This window comes from Sphaerodactylus townsendi, linkage group LG03 (assembly GCF_021028975.2).
Source record: "Sphaerodactylus townsendi isolate TG3544 linkage group LG03, MPM_Stown_v2.3, whole genome shotgun sequence".
NCBI lineage: Eukaryota > Metazoa > Chordata > Lepidosauria > Squamata > Sphaerodactylidae > Sphaerodactylus > Sphaerodactylus townsendi.
The window spans coordinates 161,477,436-161,505,303 of record NC_059427.1 but is presented as its reverse complement, the minus strand read 5'-3'; the positions used below and the strand labels follow the sequence as shown (position 1 = coordinate 161,505,303).

General features: G+C 48.8%; 1 protein-coding gene across 1 annotated transcript in view; it reads left to right on the top strand.

Moving 5' to 3' along the window:
• The first annotated feature begins 671 nt into the window (after window positions 1-671).
• The window catches only part of LDLR (low density lipoprotein receptor), a 41,735-nt gene continuing 14,538 nt past the window's right edge, over window positions 672-27,868 (top strand). The window contains exons 1-12 of the mRNA XM_048490047.1: window positions 672-811; window positions 6,811-6,933; window positions 8,242-8,364; window positions 11,885-12,262; window positions 13,219-13,341; window positions 14,380-14,502; window positions 17,045-17,164; window positions 18,712-18,837; window positions 21,287-21,458; window positions 22,760-22,987; window positions 24,290-24,408; window positions 26,091-26,230. Coding sequence (XP_048346004.1) covers window positions 754-811; window positions 6,811-6,933; window positions 8,242-8,364; window positions 11,885-12,262; window positions 13,219-13,341; window positions 14,380-14,502; window positions 17,045-17,164; window positions 18,712-18,837; window positions 21,287-21,458; window positions 22,760-22,987; window positions 24,290-24,408; window positions 26,091-26,230 — 1,833 coding nt within the window. The 5' untranslated portion in view covers window positions 672-753. The remainder of the gene's footprint in view (window positions 812-6,810; window positions 6,934-8,241; window positions 8,365-11,884; window positions 12,263-13,218; window positions 13,342-14,379; window positions 14,503-17,044; window positions 17,165-18,711; window positions 18,838-21,286; window positions 21,459-22,759; window positions 22,988-24,289; window positions 24,409-26,090; window positions 26,231-27,868) is intronic.

The window sequence follows — 27,868 nt, the reverse complement described above, 5'->3', positions numbered from 1 at the left end:
CGTATCTAGTTTGAGAAGCATTCCTCGCCTGTTGTAGTTGCTACAAAATGTATTGCCGGAGATTGTATCTGCTTGAGATACACTCATGCAATCGCTGCAAGATATATATAACCAGCTTGCAATATGGTAATGTTTCTATCGTTACCACTGCTGTCCTGGGACATTTTGTTTCCTTGTTCTTGTTTTATGGCTTCACACGCTGAGTGGATAATTAGGCTCTCCCCTGATACTTTCGGTCTCACGGGAAAAGGGATGTTTCCCTTATGCTGTGGGGGCAGGAGGCCAGGCGGCTCTAGCTCTATCGCTGACCTTGGGGCTTTGGGTTAGGAACAAATAGTGGTGGGGGGGGGGCGCACGCCCCCCCTCCGACTTTGCTGCAAACTAACTCACATTCTAAGGGAAAAGGGGATCAACTTCTGCATGAAGGGGATAGCAATAGCCCGATCCCGCAGAACTGGCTTTGCCAAGATGGGTGCTTCGTTGCCTCCCAATAAACGCCGCCGGTCAACAATACAAAGTCCGTTCGTTGCACCACCGCTGGAGACTCCACATCCGCCTCCCTCCGGGGCCGGAGGGGTTAAGGCCGTGACGTCACATGGCGCGTTGGGCGTGGCCACTCCCCCGCCGGGTGTGTGGCAAGGTTTGAAAATCACCCCACTGGAAGCCCCGCCCCCGCCGGCCACGAGGCGCGGAGAAGGAGGCAGGTGCGGGCGCAGAACCGCGGACGGACACACCGACCCGCCCGCCGCCGCGATGGGAGCCTCGTCGCTACCGCTGCTCGTGCTGCTGCTGCTTCTGGGGACCGCGCTGGGTGAGGGTCCCGGGCCGGGGAGCCCACGTGGGTGGGCAGGGGGCGCTTCTCTACCCTTCCGGGTTGCCCGTTTTGGGTGGACAGCGCTGTCCAGCCCATCCCGGGGCCGCCGCAGGGATGGAGGGGGGGGAAGTGTCAGCTTGCCAGGAGGCGACGCGAGGCTCAACACCCCCCTCCCCCCGTGCCTCCCTGTGGATGCTCCTCCCTGGACACGGGTGGACCCCCGGGCAAGCAGGGGCAACTTGGGGCGGGGGGGCTCCGGCGGGGCTGCGTCTGGTCTTCCCGGGATGAGTGGGCTGCCCACCTGCCGCATCCAACACCCCGGCAGACTTCTAACCCCCCCCCCCCGGCCACGCCTCAGTGGCCGTCCGCACGAGTTGCCCCGCAGAAACGACTTCGCCACGCCCGGCGCCAGCGGCAGGAACGACGCCCCTGCGGAGCCGCCCTCTCTTGGGGCATCTCGGACTCTCAGAGAGGGACCCTCCCGGGGGGGCTTCCAAATTGGACAGAATTGGAGCGGAGGCCCCTTTTCCTCGGACACTGCCAACCTTCTGGTCTGCATTGGGTCGCCCGGGAGTGGCCTTCCCATCAGGGGATGTCCGCATAGCGTCGTCGGTGCAAACTCCAGGAGGGGGGGGCGAGTGTGTGCTCCCCGCGACTATTTCTCCCCTGGCCAAAGCTGCTTTCCTTCTTGGAACCTCCACCACGTCCATCTCCTACCTAGTAGAAGAAGGTTCAGGTGAGAGGCCAGGGGCCACTCTCACCTGCAGGCTTCTTTCCCCGTTATGGTGGAAGTGTGTTTCTGGCTCACTTGTGAGTGTTTTATCGGGATTCCCATCGCATCTGGGTGCCCAGAGCCAGATGGGTGAGGCCCGGTTGCCCCAGAGGGCTTCACGGCACTTGCAGTCTTCTCCACAGGTTCAAAACCACCCGCCGGCTCTGAGCTGCGGGCTCCGTTTTTGGTGCAGCTGATGGTTCACATTTGCAGAGTAATAAGCAGGTTCTCTAGGCCTGCTTATTACTTATATTAAGTGCTGCTTATTGGGCTGACTCGAGGTGGCATAGCTGGCAGGCGTCGGAAGGCAAGGAGGCTGCAGTAGCCACACTTCGCTGGAAGTTGCTCTGAGCGTGAAGTGTTGTGTCTGCACCAGTATTGACGATGAACCTTGACTGGAGGGGTGGTTGTGGGTTTTCTGGGTTGTGTGGCCGTGGTCTGGTAGACACGGATGGACACAGTGTGTAACAGACTTCCCTCTGTGATACACCTCTGAAGATGCCAGCCACAGATGCAGGCGAAATGTTAGGAACAAGATCTACCAGACCATGACCACACAACCTGGGAAACCCCCAACAACCAGTTGAATCCGTCTGAAACCTTGACTGGGGTTTTTCTCATTTTTTGAGACGTGAGAAACTTGGGGCACATTGAATGCCTGTGTCGTCCAGGCCATATAACTAAACACCTCCAGAACTCAGACCTCTAGTTCTCTAACAAGGTGGTGGAGGGTGGATCATGCCACCCCATGGGTGTGTGTGGTTTTTGTATCCTTGTTTGGATTTCTGGTTTGTTCGTATCACCATGGCAAAAGCGCCAGACAGGGAGAACCTTGTGCAAATCCTGTGACGTGGTCAGGACTTCCCATTATGGATTGGCTGTGTGTGCGGGCTGATAGCAGGGCGCAGCCGCTCCTTGTGAACTGATTATGAAAGACAGAGATAGACGGCAGCAGGAAACGGCTCAGGGACTACTGAAATGGGGCCGTTTTCTTTGCTTCCTGGACATTCCTGCAGTCTTCGATTTTCTTCACCTGCATCCTAAAGTGGTGGTGTGCTTGTGCCTCCTGAAAGCACCTCCTGGGGCCATGAGTGCAAAGAACAGTTCCTACATGAGCAGTCTGTACGTGGAGTGCGAATTCCCCGTCAGAAATGCTTTGTACAGACTGTGTCTGGCCCAAGCCCTGCTCTTCACTAGAATGGGCATCTTGCGTGTCCTGAGTAGGGGGTGCGTTGGGTTACACCAAAAGCTGCAAAGGTTCCCCCAACAATGCAATGTTGCTGAAAAAAAATCCTGCAACTGTGAAAATGGTGCAAAAAGCTGTCTCGTTTGGATTCTTGGGTGTAAAATTTCTTAATTGGAGTCAGATTTGTGGAGGAGAGCTTTGATTAGAGGAAGATTTTTCAGCAATTTCACATTCTTTAGGTAGCCTTTATGGAGCTGCGGAGGGCCGAGTTTATTTGTGATAGAGGCCACACATTTTTCAGGATAGCCCCTCTTCGCAAGAGCTCCAAAGTTTAGTAAAGTTTGGGTCAGGAGGTCCAGTTTTATAGGCACCCGGTTTTCTTCCATCTGGGACCTCCTGACCCAACCTTCACCAAAATGGGGGTTCTTGTAAGGGGAGGCACCTGCAGCTCTGCTGGAGGCTTGGTGGCTCTACCTTGAAAATCAGCCCCCCCCCCCCCCCCCCCGGCCGCCCTGGAAAGATTCCCTATAGCAGTGATGGCACACCTTTTTGAGACCGAGTGCCCAAATTGCAACCCAAAACCCACTTTTTAATCGCAAAGTGCCAACATGGCAATTTAACTTGAATACTGAGGTTTTAGTTCTAAAAAATTGTTGGCTCTGAGGCATGCATTACTCGGGAGTAAACTTGGTGGTAGTCGGTGGCTTTGCTTTGAAGCAACCATGCAACTCTTCCAATGGGTGAATCACGACCCTAGGAGGGTTTACTCAGAAGCAAGCCCCATTGCCAGCAACCGAGCTTACTCCCAGGTAAAGGATCGTGCTTTAGTTCTTCACATGAAAATCAGTGGGGTTTAACAGCGCTTAACAGGGTTACCTACACTGCTTTCCCAAAACTAGGTCTTAGGTTTAATGCTAATAATTGAGCCCAGCGGCCCAGGCCAGCCTAGATGTGGGGGGGGGGGGCAACTCTGTTTGCACGTGCCCACAGAGAGGGCTCTGAGTGCCACCTCTGGCACCCGTGCTATAGGTTCGCCACCACTGCCCTATAGAGTAACATGGAGTCTTTCACTTCCAAAGTTAACGGGAAGGGAACAGCACCTATGTTAGATAATGAGTGGGATAACTTTGCAGGGCTCCGCAGGGGGATTTTTAAGGTAGAGGAACCAAATTTACATTACAGCTGCTGGTGCTTCTCCTTACAGAATCTCCCCAAGTTTGGGGAAGATTTGGTCAAGAGAGCCAATTTTATGGGCCTCCAAATTTTTCTCAATTATTTCCAATGGAGGGAGGGCACCTTCTTTTGGGGCCCATAAATCTGGACCTTCTGACCCAATCTGCACCAAACCTGGGGTTCTTCTAAGTAGAGTCACTTGCAGCTACACCCCAAATTTGATTACCCCCTCCCCCTGCCGAGTCCCACAGATATTTTCCATGACCTGAAATTTTCTAGATATTTGGAAAAATCCCAAGGAAGGGGAATCGTATTGCTTTGGAAATTCAGCTTTTCCAAAAGGGTCTGTTCAACCAAACTAAAGGGGATGGGATTGGTTCACACCTTCTCTTGAGGTGTTCATCAAAAAGCACTTCTCTACTCCTCCTCACTGAAAGATGACAGGAATTAATATGCCATTCCATGGACATTCTTTGTTCTAGAATACTCTGCTATGGACCTAGGGGACAGAACTAGGTCTGCACTCTTTCCGTGAGAAAGAGTATAGTCAAGGACACTCTGGCACCTTCCTTAAAATATTGTAGAGCTACAAACAAGCCACGCCCCAGACAGTCTGTCTCACCTGTTACATGTACACAACCTGGAGCTCAGAGCTCCAACGTTCTTTATTGTCTAGAACAGTGATGGTGAACCTTTTTGAGGCCGAGTGCCGAGACTGCAACCCAAAACCCACTTATTTATCGCAAAGTGCCAACACAGCAATTTAACCGGAATACTGAGGTTTTAATTTAGAAAAAACGGTTGGCTCCAAGGCACACATTACTTGGGAGTAAACTTGGTGGTAGTCAGTGGCTTTGCTTTGAAGCAACCATGCAACACTTCGAATGGGTGAATCATGACCCTAGGAATGTTTAGAAGCAAGCCCCATTGCCAGCAACTGAGCTTACTCCCAGGTAAAGGATTGTGCTTTAGTTCTTCCCATGAAAATCAGTGGGGTTTAACAGCACTTAACAGGGTTACCTACACGTCGTGCCCAGCGGCCCAGGCCAGCCTAGATGTATTGGGGGGGGCAGTTTTTTGCCCCCCCCACGATGAACTCTGTGCACGTGTGCCCATAGAGAGGGCTCTGAGTGCCACCTCTGGCACCCATGCCATAGGTTCGCCACCAATGGTCTAGAATGATGCCGTAAGGTACGTTAGTTTGGAAATATGACTTATGTTTGGGCTCTTGAATCATAGTAGAGGACCATTCCACCCTTTCCTGTGGAGTTGTCAAAGGCAGTGTTGTGCTCATTCTTTGTGGCTGTCCATGTTGGGCCATGCTTATTTACAAATTTAACATTCCATTTACGTTAATGGCTAAACCTCGATTGGCCTGATTGGTGCTCCAAGGAAGGCATTGATTTTTTCATGACCTCTCCTGGTGCATAAAGTTCCTTTGAGGCTATCCTGCCATTTTCAAGGCTCTGTTTGCACTAATGAGACTTAGGGGCTGGACAGGTGGATAAAAATCAATTTTAAAAAAAGAAGGACTTTAAACATTTGGATTTTTGTAATAGAACGTTTTTTTTGAGGAAAAACAGTCTGAAAGGACAATTTTAGTCAAGACAGATCAGAAGTTTTTTGTGCAGTCAAGATTACCCATTATGGTTCTGTAGTATGAGACTATGAAGAGTTTTGCACACGGGTACCAATAGTTCATGGATTAGGGAACCAACTATACAGGGTTCCAGAGTCTTCTATATAGATTATTTTAGGTTAACTTTGCAATCTACCCAATAGGGCTAAGTTCTAAGTTAGAACCACTGGGACAGTTGCTTACTTTTGCAGTTCTCAAACTGTGGGCTTGTGAAGTCTGGTGACAATTGTGAGGAGAAATAAGAATATAACTGTTTCAGCAGATATTCCTAAGGCCTTGATGTCTCTCCAAGCATAATTTTCATTGATCGGAAGTCTACCACACCCAAATAATTATTCACGTTCTGACATATATGTGTTGCGTCAGCTGCATTGGCTCCCGGTTGAATTCCGAATCATCTTCAAGGTGTGGGTTTTGACCTTTAAGGCATTGCGCGGCCTGGGACCCTCGTACCTTCGGGATCGCATCACCCCATATGTCCCCACTTGGCCTCTGCGATCAGCAGAGGCCAATCTGCTGGTGATCCCTGGCCCTTTAATGATGCGGCTGGCCTCCACACGGGCCAGGACTTTTACCCTTCCTCCAGCTGTCCAGGCCCTGCGGGACCTGGGTGAGTTCCGCAGGGCCTGCAAGACTGTGCTGTTCCACCGGGCCTTTGGAGTGTCCGGCCGCTGATATGGTGCCCCTTTACTGCTCCTTGCTTTGGGGCTGTTACATCAGGGTCCCCTCATATTGAGGGGCCTGCCGTCCCCCCTTTTGGGGGTAGGTTTTAAATTGGGGTTTTGGACACCCTGTCTATTTATGTATTAACTGTTTTCGCTGTTTTTATGAGTTTTAAGTTATTTTATTGATGATATGGGATGGAGCCTATGTATTTATATTTTACGTATGACTTGTTCCTGCCTGACGTTGAATTTTGTTGTTCACTGCCCAGAGCCCTTTGGGGATCGGGCGGTATAAAAATTGAAGCAATAAATAAATAAATAAATAAAACTGGTCTGGATTTTTTCAAAATATATAACTGCTTGAAAATGTTATTATGTGTAATGTCTTCTAAAAATGATACCATCTCTGTGTTGTGAACAATATATTTGTGGTCAAAAGTACATTTTACATAGAAAAAATGCCATTAGAGTCTTCCTGACTAGGGGTTTAAATCAAATCAATTTATGGGGCGCAAGAGGAGTGATATGATGGTGGCTAATAATATGGACTCTGCCTTTCAGGTGTGGAGAAATGTGCACGGAATGAATTCCAGTGTGGGACTGGCGAATGCATCCCTTACAAATGGCTTTGTGACAGCCAGGCGGAGTGCCCAGATGGCTCTGATGAATCTCAGGAGGCCTGCCGTAAGTTGCTCTGGAGTGACCTTTGATTGTGTGTTCCTGCATTGCAGAGAGTTGGACTACGACCTTCCTTTCCCCTGTGCCCACTATGTGTTGCAGAAAGGTAACAGTTTGTGAAGTGACTATGGGGGAAAACACTGCATTTTTAGAGGTAGAATGTCAGAAGTGCACAGATTGACTGTTGTCAGGAAACAGCCGCATTTGTTAAAAGAGTGATGCGGACATCACAGTTTATCGGCTTTCTCCCTTCCACTTCCAGGCATGAGCGAGAGTCTGCTCGAAAGATAGGGTCCCCCTGTATGGAAAAGGGCAGGTTTTTTCAAATATCTCATGGTGTGCATAAGGACTGCCCCGTGCAGCAGATGGCATGTTTGCCGCAGCTCCGGCCATTGTTCATTGTTGCAGTGACATCGTGAGACTAGCCAGAGATATTTCCTGCATGTGGTTTGCGGGGCAGAGTAGTTGGTGTCCAGTTAGTTTTTCAAGTGGAGTCTTGTGTCTCAGTTCATTCATGCTAAAGTATTTTGAATTTTAATCAATCTTGAATCAAAGGAAATAAAGCAAGATATAATATTTTCAGACAAACGAATCCCATCTTCTGTGGAGATCTGGGTGCTAAAAGCAAATGAATCAAATCTAGTGGCACCTTAAAAACCAAAGAGTTTAGTTCAGTATGAAGAAGAAGAAGAGTTTGGATTTATATCCCCCCTTTCTCTCCTGTAGGAGACTCAAAGGGGCTTACAATCTCCTTGCCTTCCCCCCCCCCCCCCACAACAAACACCCTGTGAGGTGGGTGGGGCTGAGAGAGCTCCGAGAAGCTGTGACTAGCCCAAGGTCACCCAGCTGGCGTGTGTGGGAGTTCACAGGCTAATCTGAATTCCCCAGATAAGCCTCCACAGCTCAGGCGGCAGAGCAGGGAATCAAACCCGGTTCCTCCAGATTAGATACATGAGCTCTTAACCTCCTACGCCACTGCTGCTCCTCTTTTGTGAGTTCCACTGCATCAGACAGATATCGGTTAGATGTCCAAGTGGCCTTGGGGGACATGCAGAACCATCTTCCCTGGTCAATACTTCTTTTCCCCATTTTGGAACTTTTGTTCTTTCTCTCCTTCACCCACAAAGTACTTTTGGCTGCTGTTGCACATTAATAGTCAGGAGGAGATTGGACAACTAAAAATGACTAGCAGATGTCTTTCCGTGCAAGCGTGTTGATTCTTAGCACCATATCAAGAGTGCTGTTAATACAGTAATGAACACAGAGTACTAATCCAAATCTTCTGGCCTTCTAACGTCTCGTTTGTCTCCTCAGGATCGGTGACTTGTGGCCCAGGGCAGTTCAGGTGCAGTGGTCGCATAAATCGTTGCATTGATATTTCCTGGCGGTGTGATTCCCAGGAGGATTGTGAAAATGGATCAGATGAAGAAAAGTGCCGTAAGTTGGATGAGAAGTGCTGTGCAGCTCTCTAAAACGGGGCGAGGAGAGTGTGGCTGAGCCAGGCATGCTGTTGGACCGGACCCCTGGATTTTGCTCCCACCTGCATGTGTGCATTCAGGCCAAGTGCAGAATCCAGCAGTGAACTCTTGTGGTACCACAATCCTGTGAAATTTAGGATCCGTGCCAATTTAGGAGCAGCAGTGGCGTAGGAGGTTAAGAGCTCGTGTATCTAATCTGGAGGAACCGGGTTTGATTCCCAGCTCTGCCGCCTGAGCTGTGGAGGCTTATCTGGGGAATTCAGATTAGCCTGTGCACTCCCACACACGCCAGCTGGGTGACCTTGGGCTAGTCACAGCTTCTCGGAGCTCTCTCAGCCCCACCCACCTCACAGGGTGTTTGTTGTGAGGGGGGAAGGGCAAGGAGTTTGTAAGCCCCTTTGAGTTTCCTGCAGGAGAGAAAGGGGGGATATAAATCCAAACTCTTCTTCTTCTTCTTGTAAAAAGTAAAGTTTCCCCTTCCGTCATATCCGACCCTGGGGTACCACTGCGAGCAGTGATTTTATAGGCAAGCCGTTTTTATGGAATAGTTTGCCATTGCTTTCCCTGGCTATTCTTTACCCCCTAGCTATGAGCTAGGTACTCATTTACCGACCAAGAATGGATGGGTGGCTGAATTGACCATGAACCAGCTGCCAGGATATCTGACCCACAGGGGGCTCAAACTCCTGACCGTGTGAGTGGCAGTGCAAGCACTTAACCACTACGCCACGCACGCGGCTCTTCTTGTACGTGGCGTTAAATTGACCATAACGGAATAAAGGACCCAGCCAGTCTGTTGTAGGATCCTTCCTCTTGCGACTTAGAGGTGTAACTGGCACTGAAGAATGTATTTCTTCGATCTCGTGCCTGAAGAAATCTGTTGGAAAGTTTGCACGGCTTGTCAATCTCCAGCTAGATTCATAAAATATAACTTCTATTTACATTCCTCAACCTAACCCAGTTAATAATTATAGCAGCCTACAGAGGGACCTGTACTCTAATTGCTTGATGTGGGAAAAGAAACCACGCATGGGGGGAGAGCTTGCAATGAACAAGTTCTCTGGTGGGGAGAACCGCAGCTGAATGCTGTGCCGGGCTGAGCCAAGCACAGCATTCAGATTCTCTCTCCCTCCACTGCCCCACCCCTGCGCTCTCTCTCTCTCTCACACACACACACACACAGAGTTTCCCAAGCTCCAAGAAGCAGCAACGGCGAGGAGAGCAGAGCATTTAGATCATTCCCCAACCGACTCCAAAAACTGATAAAGCCAAATAATGTTTTTTTAGTAATTTTTTATTGTATCATTTGAATATTACATTTATATTAATGCTTTTCATTTGTTTTCAAACGATACGTTTTCCCCTTTTTTCCCTCCCCCCATATTTTTCATATTTTTGTCAAACAAACAGCAGTAAGTTCATTCTTTGTAATCTTTTCTCCCATTTCTCCTCATTGACTCCAGCTTCTTTCATCCAGTCCTCGTATATGGTCCATATCTTCAAGATTTCGCCCTGTTTATCTTGCCACAGTTTATTCTTTGTTATTATGTCGAAAATGTCCAGTGTCACTTTTTCCCAGATGTATTCCAACCATTTCTGGATTGTCCATTTTTTCTTTTCTTTCCAGCCTAAAGCTATTGTTGCATGTGCTGCTTTGATCATTATTTTATAGATATAGCTATATTTTTTATCTACCCTTCTATCCTCCATTACACCCATGAACATTAAGTCGTTATTTATCCCAATATTAATCTTCACTAGTTTCTTGATATATAACATTACAGTTGTCCAAAAAATTTTCACAAAGCCAAATAATGTTTGGTTTTATTGGCTGCCAGGCTGTTGGGGGGCAGGGGCAGTCTCAGTAAATGAAAAAAACCCAGAAAACACTATAAGTGTTTGGTTGGGGGCGGGCGGGGGCTTAGTTCAGGTTTACCAAATCACTACCCCGGCAAATAATAGCCAAACTTTTCTGGGACAATGGCTTGATTTCTGCTAAGAAACAAATGCCAGCCCCCCCCACCCCCTTTCAGAAGTAATTCATGTCGGCGGCTCTTATTGTACAAGCAGTGAATGCATCTAAAGAACAGTTTTCTGATGTAGTGGTTAAGAGCAGGTGGATTCTAATCTGGAGAACCTGGTTTGTTTCCCCACTCCTCCAGCTGAGTGGCAGAGGCTTATCTGGTGAACCAGATGCGTTTCCCCACTCCTATATTCCTGCTGGGTGACCTTGGGCTAGTCACAGTTCTCTCAGAACTCTCTCAGCCCCACCTGCCTCGCAAGGTGTCTGTTATGGGGAGAGGAAGGGAACGGAGCTTGTAAGCCACCTTGAGTCTCCTTCCAGGAGAGAAAGGTGGGGTATAAATCCAAATGCCTCCTCTTTGTCGTCGTCATCTTTCAGAAGAAGCTTTTGGCTTAACATTTTCATCCCCATCCCCAAATGAGATGCAGCAGATGAGTGTGCCGCTGCCTTCGTTCCTTGCAATTGTTCCTTGTGGCTGTTTCTTTCTCTTCCCTCCCCGCAAATCTTAATGTAGATTTTGAAGCCCTTGGGGGAGGGGCCTGGGGGGATTGCTCCATCTATGCACAAAATGGTGTGGGTTTTCCAGAAAAAATGAGAATCATAAAATTTCTTGGAGGATCATCCAGTGACCTGATTTAAGAAGAAGAAGAAGAGTTTGGATTTATATCCCTCCTTTCTCTCCTGCAGGAGACTCAAAGGGGCTTACAATCTCCTTGCCCTTCCCCCCTCACAACAAACACCCTGTGAGGTAGGTGGGGCTGAGAGAGCTCCGAGAAGCTGTGACTAGCCCAAGGTCACCCAGCTGGCGTGTGTGGGAGTGCGCAGGCTAATCTGAATTCCCCAGATAAGCCTCCCCAGCTCAGGCGGCAGAGCTGGGAATCAAACCTGGTTCCTCCAGATTAGATACACGAGCTCTTAACCTCCTACGCCACTGCTGCTCCTTTGCTTAAACAGATTTCAAATGTGTACCTTGTGTTTTATGTCATAGCAACAAGAAATGCAAATCAAGTGCCGCTTTAGCATTTAAAAAAATTCAAAGGCTGATGTGATAGTTACTTGTACTGGAACAATACTTGTAAAATCTAGAACAACATACAGTATTGTGCTGACAGTCAAGACTTTCAGTATAGGTAACGTTATGAAACTGTGACCTTTATTTTTTAAAATAATGTCAGTGTATTAACCATTTCAGTCATTACAATAAACTCATTACATTCTATACAATCAAATCAGCCCATCATAACGTACAATATGTAAAGTTAGTACTTATATGAAATATACATATGAATATATAAATTATAAATGCATTGGCTTGAACAAATTTGAAACGAAGATCAAAACTATGGACCTTTAGACATGGGAAATTTCCCATAGAAAAACAGAGCCCAGGAAGATGTTTCAACGCACTCAAACCGGAGGCTGTAATAGTTTTTTATTGTGCTTTGCTTTCATACAGCCCCTAAAAGTTGTGCAGCTAGTGAATTCCAGTGCCAGAATGGGAACTGTATTGCTTTGGATTTTGTCTGCGATAAAGATGACGACTGCGGAGACGGAAGCGACGAAGCGCACTGCCCAGCCCCGGCCTGCCACCCGGAAATGTTCATGTGCAACAGTTCTGACTGCATCCCCCGGCTCTGGGCCTGTGACGAGGATGCTGACTGTAAGGACGGATCGGACGAGTGGCTAGAGCACTGCGGAGCCCAAGAGGGGGCCAAGAAAACCAACCCTTGCTCTTCTTTGGAGTTTCACTGCGGGAGCGGAGAGTGCATTCACCAGCGTTGGAAATGCGACGGCGGCTTCGACTGCCGGGATAAATCAGATGAGGCGGGCTGTGGTACGCTCTGGGAAGAGGAACGTGGGTGGTCAGGTGCTGCGGGGGATTGGATGGGAGGTTCAGTGGTTGGAGTGCTGTGTTCAGTTCTGGTCGCCACATCTCAAAAAGGATATCGAAGAGATAGAAAAAAGTGCACAGAAGGGCAACGAGGATGATTGAGGGATTGGAGCACCTTCCTTATGAGGAGAGGCTGCAACGTTTAAGACTCTTTAGTTTGGAGAGGAGACGTCTGAGGGGGGATATGATTGAAGTCTATAAAATTATGCATGGGGTAGAAAATGTCGACAGAGAGAAATTTTTCTCTTTCTCACAATACTAGAACCAGGGGGCATACACTGAAAATGCTGGGGGGAAGAATTAGGACTAATAAAAGGAAACGCTTCTTCACGCAACGTGTGATGGGTGTTTGGAATGTGCTGCCACAGGAGGTGGTGATGGCCACTAACCTGGATAGCTTTAAAAGGGGCTTGGACAGATTGATGGAGGAGAAGTCGATCTATGGCTACCAATCTTGATCCTCCTTGATCTGAGATTGCAAATGCCTTAACAGACCAGGTGTTTGGGAGCAACAGCCGCAGAAGGCCATTGCTTTCACATCCTGCATGTGAGCTCCCAAAGGCACCTGGTGGGCCACTGCGAGTAGCAGAGTGCTGGACTAGATGGACTCTGGTCTGATCCAGCTGGCTTGTTCTTATGTTCTTAAGCAAGAGTGGGGCTCAAGTCCACCCTCTATCCAAGGCTGTTGGTTACTCTTTTGACTGCACCATGTGACCAGAGCTGGTGGGGCCTAGTTCGTGCCATGAGCCCCAGGCTAGATGTGTGTGTTCCCCCTCTGGCCCGAAGAAAATGCTGCCCTGCCGTGAACTTGGGGATCAGCTTGGAGCCAGGCCTTAGGCTCAGTGTTCAGCCCAGTTGTTCATTCTCTCTGTCCCTGAGGAGTCTCTGTTTGTTTGCAGCGCAAGCCACCTGTCGCCCAGACGAATTTCGTTGTGATGACGGGACGTGCATCCACGGGAGCCGGCAATGCAACAAGGAGAATGACTGCAAAGACTTGAGTGACGAGCTCGGCTGCGTCAACGGTGAGGACAGGCTGGCTTCTGCTCTGGCTGAGCTTCAGCTGGACTTGAGGGAGGGGCTTGAGGGGTGTGTGTGACCATTGGCCAGCCTTTGAGGCTACAGTCAGAGCTTATCAGAACAGAGAGGGCAAGGCTGCTTTTTAGAGAATTCACAGAATAGCAAAATGGGAGATAGTTCAAAATGTAATGTTGAATGAATGTCACGTCTCAGACTTTGAAGCTGTGATTGGTGTTTGGAATATGCTGCCACAGGAGGTGGTGATGGCCACTAACCTGGATAGCTTTAAAAGGGGCTTGGACAGATTTATGGAGGAGAAGTCGATTTATGGCTACCAATCTTGATCCTCCTTGATCTGAGATTGCAAATGCCTTAACAGACCAGGTGCTCAGGAGCAGCAGCCGCAGAAGGCCATTGCTTTCACATCCTGCATGTGAGCTCCCCAAGGCACCTGGTGGGCCACTGCGAGTAGCAGAGAGCTGGACTAGATGGACTCTGGTCTGATCCAGCTGGCTTGTTCTTATGTTCTTAAGCAATAAACAGACTCTGTATTGTTGATGAGTGATGTTTATTGATTGGCATCGAAGCAGCCAGCTTGGCAAAGTCAGTTCTGGGGAACCTGGCTTTTGCTACCTGTTTTATTGCAATGTTGATGCCCCCTCCCATTTTCCCAAGGAATGTGAGAAAGTGTTAGTTTGGAGCAGAGGTAAAGCCACCTGGCATCCTACCCCCACCGAGGATACAACACTGCTTCCCATGGGACTAGAGTATCAGGGGAAGCCTAGTTATCTACACAGCGTGTGAAGCCATAAAGCAAAAGATCAAAGAATGTCCCAGAATGATGATGATGATTTATTTCATTTGGTATACTGCTGTACCCCTGAAGGGCTCTGAGCGGCGTTCAGTGATAACATAGAACAGGCTGGTTACATATTTTAGGAATGCATCTCAATCACCAGATACAATCCCTTTGACAACACATCTCAATCGCTAGATGCAAACCCCCCTGACAATGAAGGATGTTCTTCTACTTTTTGTAACAGTCACAACCTGTGAAGGAAAAAACTCGTTTAAGTGCCGTTCCGGAGAGTGCATCTCTATGGACAAGGTCTGTAACGCCCAGAGAGACTGCAGCGACTGGTCGGATGAGCCCATCAAGGAATGCCGTAAGAATTCAGTCCTGTGTTTCTTCTGTTCATGCACTGTTACAAACTACCACACCGCTTTGCTCATTTGAAGCATTTGGAGCTAGAGTCTCCCATTGCCCTCAACGTCCCTTCCATTGCCCTCAACGTCTGTGATTACAATAGCATTCATTCTCGGCCGCTCTTATGAACAGTGGACGGACCCTGCCTTCCTGTGTCCGAGTCAAGGTAGTCAAATTGCTAGGATGTGAATTGGGAAGTTGCAGTGAACTCCTGGGTGAGATTAAAGATTCTTTGTTTTTTCATGTTAAAAAATTAGATCGCAAGAGCGGGGTTGTAATGTAGTACATAAGAAGCTGCGTACCCTCAGATCACAATGTATTGTCGAAGGCTTTCACAGCCAGATTCAGCTGGTTGTTGTGGGTTTTTCAGGCTGTGTGGCCATGGTCTGGTAGATCTTGTTCCTAATGTTTTGCCTGCCTCTGTGGCCAGCATCTTCAGAGGTGTATCACACTTCTCTCTGTAATACACCTCTGAAGATGCCGGCCACAGATGCAGGCAAAACGTGAGGAACACAATCTACCAGACTACGGCCACATCCCAGAAAAACTACAACAACCTCAGATCATACAGATCTCATTGTCTTCCTGACTACTTTGAGGGAACCCCTGGTTCTGGAGGAGTGGGTGGAACAGCCATGGAGGAGAAGAAGAAAAGAAGAGTTTGGATTTATATCCCCCCTTTCTCTCCTGTAAGGAGACTCAAAGGGGCTGACAATCTCCTTTCCCTCCCCCCCCCCCAACAAACACCCTGTGAGGTGGGTGGGGCTGAGAGAGCTCCGAGAAGCTGTGACTAGCCCAAGGTCACCCAGCTGGCATGTGTGGGAGTGTACAGGCTAATCTGAATTCCCCAGATCAGCCTCCACAGCTCAGGCGGCAGAGCTGGGAATCAAACCCGGTTCCTCCAGATTAGATACATGAGCTCTTAACCTCCTACGCCACTGCTGCTCTTCAGGTAGAGTAGGGAAAGGATGAGCAGCATTTGAAACCTGTGGTCAGGACCAAAACATTTTTCTAAGAGAGCTTTACAATAGTTAATATAATAGAATTAACCCTAATTCTTTGTTTGGATTGCTGTGGACTATTTTGGAAGGGTGCATTCTGGACCATCTAAAAGCAAAATATTCTATTAGGAAGGAGGAAAGGAGTAGGAAGGAACTCCCCAGAGCAGGTGTGGTATTTTAGAAATAAGAGCTGAGAAGTCTGCTCAGGACCTAAAAACTAACATTTTTCTGTGTGCACAATACCCTTTGCTCTAGAGTAGGCTTAAGGGCTTTTTTTCAATTAAAATATATATATTGCCTTTGAGGCATCTGATTCGCCCCTGTGGAAGCAGGATACTGGACTAGAGCAGTGTTTGGTCTGAACCAACCCAGCTGTACTTCTGTCTTACATTGAGATGGCCATTTACATGACTCAGAACAACTAATGATGGAGAATTAAAAACATGACATTTGGATTTCTGTTCTGCATGTCCAGGGCACAAAACCCATCCACTGAGGAGTCGTCTTGTTGTTGTTGTTGTTGTTGTTCTTCTTCTTCTTCTTGTTCTTCTTGTTGTTCTTCTTCTTATTATTATTATTGTTGTTGTTGTTATTATTGTTATTATTATTTCGATTTGATAAACCGCCCTACCCCCGAAGGGCTCAGGGCAGTGTACAACAAAACAACCACCACCATAATAAAACAAATCGAATAACCCCAGTTAAAAATACAAAACCTTAAAACTATAGCAGCAGCATCCTACAATAAATAGTTAATAATTAATAATAGGGGTGTCTGGCATCACACCCCAGTGGTCAAAACCTGGGAGTGGTCAAATTCTGGGAGGGGGCTGGCAGTTGGTCAGGTGTACAACCAGCGAACAGGGCAAGTAGAGGGGCTGAATCAGCGGCCGGTCCCCCCAAAAGCCCGGTGGAACAGCTCAGTTTTACAGGCCCTGCGGAACTCCCCAAGGTCCCGCAGGGCCCTAACTGCTGGAGGAAGAGCGTTCCACCAGGCAGGGGCCAGGGCAGTAAATGCTCTGGCCCGCGTGGAGGCCAGCCGCATCATAGAGGGGCAGGGGACCACCAGCAAGTTGGCTTCCGCTGAGCGACCCGGGACATACGGAGTGAGACGGTCCCATAGGTCTCAGTGAAATATGGAGAACCGGCTGGATGGTTTACCCTCTATAAAGCCGAATGCTATGGCAGATTATTTGAAAGTTCCTGCAGTTCACAGAGGACCGGAGAGCGCGTTCTTTACATTTCCACTGGATTTTTACAGTAGGAATAGTGGCTTTCTGCAAAAGACTCACAAATCTGGAGGAAGCCCAAATCTTCACCCTGAGTCTCTGCACATTCAACAGGACCTGCCAGCCAGTTAAATGTTTTAATGGCGACTTTGTGGGGCAGTGGAATGCATGAAAAATGGGTCTGATGGGAGTCTCTTAAAATATTCTAATTGTAAGATCATCCTTGGTGAGGATAGTTTTGTGATCGGTATTTTGGTGTGTTTCTTTGTAGGAACAAACGAATGCTTGGTCAACAATGGTGGTTGTTCTCATTACTGCAACGATCTGAAAATTGGATATGAGTGTTGGTGTCCCGAGGGCTTCCGACTGGTGGATCAAAGGAGATGCGAAGGTAAATTGTATTGCTTGTCTTTCCCTTGTGTCCAATTTGACTGTCTCCCTGGCACCTGTTGAAAGAAGGTAAGAAGATGGACTGAAGCTCAGTCCAAGCAAGATGGAGGTGAACATAAGAACAAGCCAGCTGGATCAGACCAGAGTCCATCTAGTCCAGCTCTCTGCTACTCGCAGTGGCCCACCAGGTGCCTTTGGGAGCTCACATGCAGGATGTGAAAGCAATGGCTTTTAGCCTCTTGATGGTTGAGCAGTCTGCCTGGACTGGAAGGAGTGCCGATGGATTCCGGATGACGATTGTCGCCTCGGGTCTCCTTTGTGGGCAGGTAGTGCCTTTTATCAACTTTGACTGATACTTTAGGCAGCTGCCTGGTTCTAGGCACAGGTAAGATGGCTGGTACCCCCCTAGGCCTTAAAAGCCTTGGGACCAGTGTATCTGAAGGAACAGCACACCCTCATTCTATCCAATCCACCAGTTAAGGATCCTCCTTCTAAGCCCAGAGGTGCAGGGTGAGTCAAACCAGGATTTTTCAGAAGTAGCGTCTCCCCTTTGGAAGTCCCCCCTCCCGACCACCACAAAGGTCTTTCTGGTACCTGTTTTTATTTTTGTTCTCGTCTTTATTTTTATTTTGTAAATTGCCTTAAGTAGTTTCTAAAGGGGCAACATATACATTTAATAAATAAATCAGCATTCGGAAAGCGATCGTTATTGGAGTTCGAGCCACATAGGATAGTAACTAGTTGAGAGTTTATGTGAAGTTTGTCCTGCCAGGGTCAGTCTTGCCTATAGCGGGGGTATTTTTCCAGAGTCTGAGGCAGAGATATTTTGCAACACCCGCTGCCTGTTGGGAATCAGATCAGCAGTGGCGTAGGAGGTTAAGAGCTCGTGTATCTAATCTGGAGGAACCGGGTTTGATTCCCAGCTCTGCCGCCTGAGCTGGGGAGGCTTATCTGGGGAATTCAGATTAGCCTGTACACTCCCACACACGCCAGCTGGGTGACCTTGGGCTAGTCACAGCTTCTCGGAGCTCTCTCAGCCCCACCTACCTCACAGGGTGTTTGTTGTGAGGGGGGAAGGGCAAGGAGATTGTAAACCCCTTTGAGTCTCCTGCAGGAGAGAAAGGGGGGATATAAATCCAAACTCCTCCTCCTCCTCTTCTTCTTCTTCCTCTTCTTCTTCCTCTTCTTCTTCCTCTTCTTCTTCCTCTTCTTCTTCTTCTTCTTCTTCTTTGCCATGGCCCAACTTCTGGGATACACTTCTTAAAAGAAAGGAAACAAGCTATGTAAATGAGGAAAGATTGTGGCCATTAGTATAGAAGTATAGAGTAGCAAATTCTGCAGCAGAACAAGCTAGGACTCTTCCACCTCCTCTTGGTGGTTGTTATGGGAAGAATTAGATTTCAGACAAGTAGTGATGTTAGTCTGTGGTTGGAACAAAAGTAACTTGTCAGACAGTCAATACCAGCAGACTCGTAAAAATTTTTTTTGCAAAATTGTAACAAGAACTACTTATTTTAGGTTCAAAATAACACAATTTTGGATTTGTAGATGTTGATGAATGCCTCGAACCTGATACCTGTAACCAGATCTGTGTAAATCTGGAGGGAAGCTACAAGTGTGAATGCAACAAAGGCTTTCAGATTGACCCTGCCACCAAGATTTGCAAAGTAGTTGGTAAGTGCAAGGTTTTCTATGCTTCAGCTCTGTTGCAGGATTTGGGAACGTCGGGGCTGTGAATGAGTGCTCTGCCATTGGGAAGGTGGGCAAGAGCCTAAATGTGTTCCTTTTCTCGTTTTTAGAGACAAGGCAGGACCATAGGTCAGCCTTTGTGTGTTGCTGTGCATCTTCACAAAAAAAGTATTTTACCCTTGCACAGACTGGGGGGTTTGCTTAAGAAAACTTGTGAATTGGATTGGATAGAATGCATTTTTGTCACTGTTGTGCCGCACATAGATTATGATGATCTGAGGTGGTGAGCGTGTCTTTCACGTTACAGTAGCTTCAGGAATCTTATTACCACACAAATGATGCAGCTTGCTTTTGGGACATGATCTTCCCTTCCTTATGCAAGTGGTCAGATCTGACTATGTTTTCTTTCCTTTCCTCCCTATTTTAAGTTGTTAGATCTCACGGCGCTATTATTAAACCGTAAACCACCTTAGATTTATTGATAAATGTAGAACTGTAATTAGTAGGTTTTTAATTTACAGGATTTATGGCCTACCTTGTTCATGAAGCCTCAAGATGATCCTATTACAAATATACAAAACATTGTAAGCTTTTGATCTTTCTTGCTCAGATGTTCTTGAGGACCAGGTTACAATCCTAAATCTAGAATCTCAAATTAAGTGAGAATGAACCAATAATATAAAGTACTAGCAGTGGTGGCGAACCTTCGCCACCATGGGACTAGAGCAGGGGTAGGGAACCTGCGGCTCTCCAGATGTTCAGGAACTACAATTCCCATCAGCCCCTACCAGCATGGCCAATTGGCCATGCTGACAGAGGCTGATGGGAATTGTAGTTCCTGAACATCTGGAGAGCCGCAGGTTCCCTACCCTTGGACTAGAGGATAGGTTAACCTGGTATGTCACATTTGATTTCTGAGCCCAGTTTCTTGTAACAAGTATTCCAAGTATGTTACTACTTGAGTGTTAGAACTCTAGATTTAAACACATCTGGACACTGTGGATGTCCTTGTTGATAGTGTGGCTAGTATAGGTTGTTGGGGTGTGTGTGTGAAGACTAAAAAGTATCCTGAGAGCCAGCGTGGTGTAGTGGTTAAGAGCAGGTGCACTCTAATCTGGAGAACTGGGTTTGATTGCCCACTCTGCCACTTGAGTGTGGAGGCTTATCTGGTGAACCAGATTAGCTTGTGCACTCCAACACATTCCAGCTGGGTGACCTTGGGCTAGTGACAGTCACAGTTTTTCAGAGCTCTCTCAGCCCCACCTATCTCACCGGGTGTTTGTTGTGGGGGGAGGGAAGGGAAAGAAGTTTGTAAACCTCTCCTCCTCCTCTTCTTCTCCTCTTCCCTTCTTCTTGAGCTGGTCTTTGCAGAAGGTGGCTCTTCTATAATTTAAGGAGCCTGAGGATACATTAATGTCCCAGTTGTAGTTTTCTGCTATCACAGCACTCCTTTCATGCGCATAGTCTTCGTTCCCTCAAGACAGGAGGCTGGCTGCTATTCTCCCACCCAGCTTGTAATACTCACTGCCTTAGTAGAGCTCTGTGGCGAACCTTTGATCGGCTCCCAAGCTCTGCCTTCTCAGTCAATACCTGTCAGTAGGGGTGCGCGTGGTCTTGAACTTTCCCCTCATCAGCCATCTCAGCAGTAACGTAGGAGCAGCAGTGGCGTAGGAGGTTAAGAGCTCGTGTATCTAATCTGGAGGAACCGGGTTTGGTTCCCAGCTCTGCCGCCTGAGCTGTGGAGGCTTATCTGGGGAGTTCAGATTAGCCTGTACACTCCCACACACACCGGCTGGGTGACCTTGGGCTAGTCACAGCTTCTCGGAGCTCTGTCAGCCCCACCTACCTCACAGGGTGTTTGTTGTGAGGGGGGAAGGGCAAGGAGGTTGTCAGCCCCTTTGAGTCTCCTTACAGGAGAGAAAGGGGGGATATAAATCCAAACTACTACTACTACTACTCTTCTTCTCCTTCCTCTTCTTCCTCCTCTTCTTTTCCTCTTCTTCTTCCTCTTCTTCCTCTTCTTCCCCTTCCCCTTCCCCTTCCCCTTCTCCTTCTTCCTCCTCCTCCTCCTTCCTCTTCTTCCTCCTCTTCTCTTCTTCTTCTTCTTCTTCCTCTTCTTCTTCCTCTTCTTCTTCCTCTTCTTCCTCTTCTTCCCCTTCCCCTTCCCCTTCCCCTTCTCCTTCTTCTTCTTCGAGGTGCCAGCTAGGCACCAGTGCTGCTGCGGTGCTGATACTGCTTTGGAGGAAAGGCAGCACTGAAAATTGCCCTGTTACATTCAGGTGAGAAGGAATCTAGGCTAGAAACAAAAGAGGTTCAGCCCACAGTCAAGTCCACACTGCATATGTGACCTGGACCGGAGGTGTGCTTGTCTCCTCTGTAGCCTGAGATAGCACGCTACCGTTTCTAATTCCTCCTTTTTCCGCCTCATTTTCAGGCACAATCGCATACCTTTTCTTCACTAACCGCCACGAAGTCAGAAAGATGACTCTGGATCGCCGCGAGTACACCAGCTTGATACCCCGCCTCAAAAACGCTGTGGCTTTGGACATGGAAATTGCTAAAAATGTAGTCTACTGGTCTGACCTCTCTCAGAAGAAAATATATAGGTAATTTGGCGGGGGTGTGCGTGCCACTTGTGTCGGTAGTTGGATCACGTTAATAGGCAACCCTTTAAGCACCAAGGATTAGTGCAGTGGTGGCGAACCTTTGGCACTCCAGACGTTATGGACTACAATTCCCATCAGCCCCTGCCAGCATGGCCAATTGGCCATGCTGGCAGGGGCTGATGGGAATTGTAGTCCATAACGTCTGGAGTGCCAAAGGTTCGCCACCACGGGATTAGTGGCTCTCGACTTGGGCTTGTGGTAGAGCCGTAGAGTAGATAATATATGTGGCTCAGACCTCGCAAGGTCACATTAACGTATACAGGGGAAGAAGATGACAGGTGTGTCATACTGTAATGTTCCGTAGCACAACTGCCAAAAATGTAAATTACGGCTGTGGAAATAACGCTTCTGAATTTAGGATGGCCTTTTACAAACAACTGATTTTATGTAGAAAATTTCTGTGCTGTCTCTACATCAAACCGAGTCAGCGGCATAAACCAGCACAAAACAAACGAATACCTTCAATGTATTGTCGAAGGCTTTCAAGGCCGGAATCACTGGGGTGCTGTGTGGTTTCCGGGCTGTTCGGCCGTGTTCTAGCAGCATTCTCTCCTGACGTTTCACCTGCATCTGTGGCTGGCATCTTCAGATGCAGGCGAAACGTCAGGAGAGAATGCTACTAGAACACGGCCAGACAGCCCGGAAACCACACAGCACCCCAGAATACCTTAAAACCGGCTAAAAAAAAGGATGTTCAAAAGATCTACATTTTAGTTAAAAGCCTGGGTGCAGAGAATCATCTTGTCTTGGCACACAAAAGAGAGAAGAAAGGCGGGCCCTGGACTAGCCACGGGAGCTTTCCTGCCGGTCAGCTGCTTGGTTGAATCTGGCGCAGCCATTGTAGCAGGTTCTGGTCCTCTGCCAGAGCAGCTGATGCATCTCAAGCGCCGACTGAATGTGAACTTTGGGTTGCAGCAGTGAGGGAGTGAGTGGAAGTCAGATTTCTTTGTTGCAGAACAGTTGGATTGGAGCCCAGGCGCACCTTAGAGACTTGCAGGAGTTTGTAAGTACGCACTTTCAGGAGTTCAAGCTCGTTCTGATGAAGGAAGCTTTGATTCTTGAAGCCGACATCCTGAAATGCTTGCTGGCGTTCGAGGTGCAACTGAACTCAAATCTAACTGTTCTCGTGCGGACTGATACGGCTGCCCCCTGACTCTGTGTTGCAGGAAGTGGGGAAGTGCTGCGGCCCTAGAAGAGCCACGCCCTTCATTAACGCTCACTGTCACTCTGTTCTTGCGCAGCACCCCCATTGACAAGGCTGGCAACCATTCCCATCACTCCACAGTGATCGGCAGCGGCATTCAAGATCCAGATGGCATTGCTGTGGACTGGGTGCACGGCCTCCTTTACTGGACCGATTCGAGCATGGGCACCGTGTCTGTTGCCAGCACGGAAGGCCTGAAGAGGAAGACCCTGATCACAGAAAACGGAGCCAAGCCACGATCCATTGTGGTCGATCCTGTGCATGGGTATGTAGAAGAAGAAGAAGAGTTTGGATTTATATCCCCCCTTTCTCTCCTGCAGGAGAGTCAAAGGGGCTGACAATCTCCTTGCCCTTCCCCGCTCACAACAAACACCCTGTGAGGTAGGTGGGGCTGAGAGAGCTCCGAGAAGCTGTGACTAGCCCAAGGTCACCCAGCTGGCGTGTGTGGGAGTGCACAGGCTAATCTGAATTCCCCAGATAAGCCTCCACAGCTCAGGCGGCAGAGCTGGGAATCAAACCCGGTTCCTCCAGATTAGATACACGAGCTCTTAACCTCCTACGCCACTGCTGCTCCTGGAAATGCTAATGGGGTGCTGATGGAAGGGAACCTGCCTTGAGATTGGCAAATTGGGCTCTGTTGCACTAGGCACGGGCAACGAAAGGGAGATTTTTTTTTTTGCAGTACACACGGTGTTTTTCATTGTGATGGCGGCATGGCATAAAAGCTTATCTTTTAGCGAAGAGGCTAGTACCAGAATTGTATCTAAAGTTAAAAGAGATACCAGGAATACTCCCTCCAACGAAGAGGGTGATTGGTCACAATTGCTCTATTTAAGAAAGAGACAGTTAAAGATGCTACTGGGGTGCTGGTGGAGGATTACGCATGGTCCACCTTCCCCGTGAGTGCTCCACCTCTGATAGTTTCTGCAGGGCATGTAAGGCCAAATTGTGTAAGAACATAAGAACAAGCCTGCTGGATCAGACCAGAGTCCATCTAGTCCAGCTCTCTGCTACTCGCAGTGGCCCACCAGGTGCCTTTGGGAGCTCACAGGCAGGATGTGAAAGCAATGGCCTTCTGCGGCTGTTGCTCCCGATCACCTGGTCTGCTGGCATTTGCAATCTCAGATCAAAGAATCAAAGAGGATCAAGATTGGTAGCCATAAATCGACTTCTCCATAAATCTGTCCAAGCCCCTTTTAAAGCTATCCAGGTTAGTGGCCATCACCACCTCCTGTGGCAGCATATTCCAAACACCAATCACACCATTGGTTGACCATTGGAGTGCAGTCCACATGCTTGGGTTGTTTTGTTAGTGGTGTGGTGCTAGCTGTATATTTTAATACATTTTAATGTTTATATTTTATATTGTCTGCTTTTTATGTTGGTTTTGACAAAACTATGCTGTTTCGATGTTGCCAGTTGCCCTTTGGGTGAGCAGCAACTAGAAGGAATCACATAAATCTTTTGGGGCGGGGCTGGGGGGGAGAATGGGGATTGGAATGGTCACCGGAATTTTTATTTCAGTTGACCTTTTCATGTTTCGGTTTCTCCTTTCCTCGTCCGCCAGATTCATGTACTGGACTGATTGGGGATTATCCGCTAAAATTGCCAAAAGTGGTCTGAACGGAGTTGACAGTTTTGCCCTAGTGAAAGAAGGCATTCAGTGGCCAAATGGAATAACCTTGGGTAAGTCTTGGCATTATTGTGTAGCCATCATGAGCACAAGCAACACAGCACAGGGTGGTGAGGTTCTCCCTTGAAGTTCCTTTTCTGCTTGAAGTCATGCTGGGGCTGGTGACGATCTTCTCACTTGGTGGCAGCAACAGTGCGGTCTGGGTACTGCGCCTGTCTTGAACTGGCTTTTAGAAACCGTTGCTCAGGCTGTGCGTGATCTGGTGGAGAGGAGAGCAACCGTTCCACTCTGGTGTCCACCTTGGAGTGCCTGGAGTGACCGTCATTTTTTGTCTACATTATTGTACCACTGTGTCTAAATATACATACAGTTCACCGTATTCTGGGAGCACCTATGACAGGGGTGACCAATTTTGGCGCTTCAGATATTAATGGACTACAATTCCCATCAGCCCCTGCTGATTGGCCATGCCAGAAGGGGCTGATGGGAATTGTAGTCCATGAACATCAGAAGTGCCAAAGTTGGACGCCTCGACCTACGGCATGAAAAAGCACCTGTAAAGTGGTATGATGTCACCTGAGGGGCCTGCCTTTTCTCATCTTTGTTTGGATGAGCAGTATTCAGAAATCAGCAGAGGAATGCTTTTCAGATACACGGAGAGAGCAATCATGCCCCTCCTCAACCTCCTCTTCTCCAGGCTAGAAGAGTTTGGATTTATACCCCCCCTTTCTCTCCTGTTGGAGACTCAAAGGGGCTTACAATCTCCTTTCCCTTCCCCCCTCACAACAAACACCCTGTGAGGTAGGTGGGGCTGAGAGAGCTCCGAGAAGCTGTGACTAGCCCAAGGTCACCCAGCTGGCGTGTGTGGGAGTGCTCAGGCTAATCTGAATTCCCCAGATAAGCCTCCACAGCTCAGGCAGCAGATTAGATACACGAGCTCTTAACCTCTTACGCCACTGCTGCTCACTAAACGTTCCCCAGTCCCCCAGCCTTTCCTTGGAGGGCTTGCTTGGGTTTCAGGCCGCTGTTCATCTCTGTACCGCTCCTCTGCACCCGCTCCATTTTGTCCACATCCTTTTTGAAGTGAGGCCTCCAGAACTTCACACAATACTGACCAATGCCATAGCGGGATTATGACATCTTGCAGCGAGGCTGTTATGCCCTTGTTGATCCACCCTGAAATCTCATTAGCCTTTTTTTGTTACTTCACCACACTGGCTGCCCATACTCAGCATACAGACCACCAGTACTCCTAGAACTTGTTTGCGTACAGGCAAGGACGTAGGTAATTGGCTCCAGAAGCGGAGCTACCACGGGACCGGGGTGTGCGCGTTGCACTGGGTGCAGGCCTGGGGGAGTGGAAAATCACCTCCCCCTCCATGGCTTCCCCCCCCCCCCCCGCCCCTACACTTACCTTATCGAAATAGTGCAGGCTGTAGAAGCGGCCTGTTCCCTTCAGGCTGAAAATGGCCTGGCAGGAACCACATTCCCCAGGAGACCTTGCGAGCCCCAAGATATCATGGAAAGCGTAGTTCCCACCAGGCCATTTTCAGTCTAAAGGGAACAGGCCACTTTTCCAGGCTGAAGTAAGGTAAGTGCAGGGAGGCAGGGCACTGCGGGGGGTGGAAAACACAGAGGGTGCACTGGGCACACTCTGGCCCAGCTACGTCTCTGATTGGCTCGCTCTTACGTATGTACAGAAAAGGTAAGCATTGGTGCCTCTCTCCTGCACTAGATCTGGCCAACCAGCGCCTCTACTGGGTGGATTCCAAGCTCCATTCTCTCTCCAGTATTGATGTGAATGGGAAAAACAGGAAGACTATCCTTGTGAATGAGGAGAAGCTGGCTCACCCCTTCGCCATCACAGTCTTTGAGGTGAGGCAGACTCAGGGGGAGCTGACTGTGCCTTGGGGTGGGGAATGTCCAAGGGTCACAAGAGGTTGCTTGTTAAAATGGTAGCGCTGAAGAAATTCGCTCTTGAGTTTCTTCTGAGTGTTGCCAAAGCGCTCCTACTCTTGCCACAAGGGTGAATCATGTACTTGTTTTCAAAAAAAGGCTGTTTCCTTAACACTGGTTGCTCCATCTCAGAGCCATTTTGAACACCTTCCTTTCCTTTCCCTTGCCAAAAAACCCCCAATCCCAACATGCAACTAATAGAAGCATCACCCCAACGCAAGGCCAAATTCTGCAGGATTTGTCGCTCGTGTAGTGGGAGCTCCAGCAATAAAAGTCTTATTTTGCTGACTGGTTAAAATGCAAGGATGGGAGCTGTTGAGGAAAGCATGACTCCGTGGGCAAACGACAACTTTCTGTATAACAACAACAAGAAGACTTTAATAAAACCACAGAGGGGAGAGGAAATCCCATTTCTCCTCGACTCCTTCCTGCTTGCTGCCTCAGATCTGTCTTCCCTCCATCTCTGGCCATTTTAGTCTTATCTCCCCACCCCGTTTGACATCCTTTCCTCCTGCCTGCATTTTCTGCTTGCACACAATTCCCCCCTCCGGGTTTCCTTCCCATGTCCTGCTTACCCAGGTCATCTTAGCCCAGGGCTGTCCAACCGTGGTGCTTCAGATGTTCATGGACTACAATTCCCATGAAGCACCAATTGGCCATGCCAGCAGGGGCTGATGGGAATTGTAGTCCATGAACATCTGAAGCACCATGGTTGGACACCTCTGTCTTAGCCCATCTTGTTGGTAACTCATCGTTCCACATCTGTTGTCCAGATGTGCAAGCAGGTTCACAGTGGGTGGAGTGTGCATCTGTGGGGATGCCATCTTACCTGCTGCTTTTCACTGTGGCTGTTTTTTGCCCAGGTTGGCAGTGTTTAAACTGTAGTTGACATCGCTTGTGTTATTTTCAAATAATGTTTATCGATCAGCGTAGGGGTACCCTGGATGTGCAAAGGGCATAGACCCACAGGTTTGGGGGGGAGGGTCAAATGATCCCGGGCGCAATGGGGCCCCTGCAAAATCGCCCCCACCCCCCTCCTTCCCCACACTGACCTGGCTCGGAAGGACAGTCGGCGTGGGGGGGGGCCCTAAAGAAAGAGCCGGCCTGCTGCGACGGCACCTGTCCAATCTGCCTGCTTTCCTCCCCAGGCCCTTGGGGGCAGGCGGGGGGTAGCTCAGATGGGCGTTGCGGCAGCAGGCCAGCTCCTGGCCACCTGCTGCAGCATCCTGCCCCCTGCGCCTCCCTGCAGGCCAGCTTTTTCCTCCCCAGGCCCCGGGGATGGCAGGAGCTGGCCTGCAGGGGTGCGGGGCTCGGCTGTGGGTGGCCCCAGCCTCTGTGCAGGCTGGCTTTTGCCCTCCGCAGACCCTGGAGATGGCAGGAGCCAGCCTGCACGGAGGCCGGGGGGGGCAGGGCTTGACACCCCCAAGCCCCACCCTCGAGGGCGGGTGTGGGGAGTGCCAAGAGAAGGTGTTGTCCCCGGGTGCCATTTCCCCCTGATACACCTCTGCAAAGCTGTAAACCGTAGCCTGGACTTGCTCATTGGCTTTTCGGATCTGG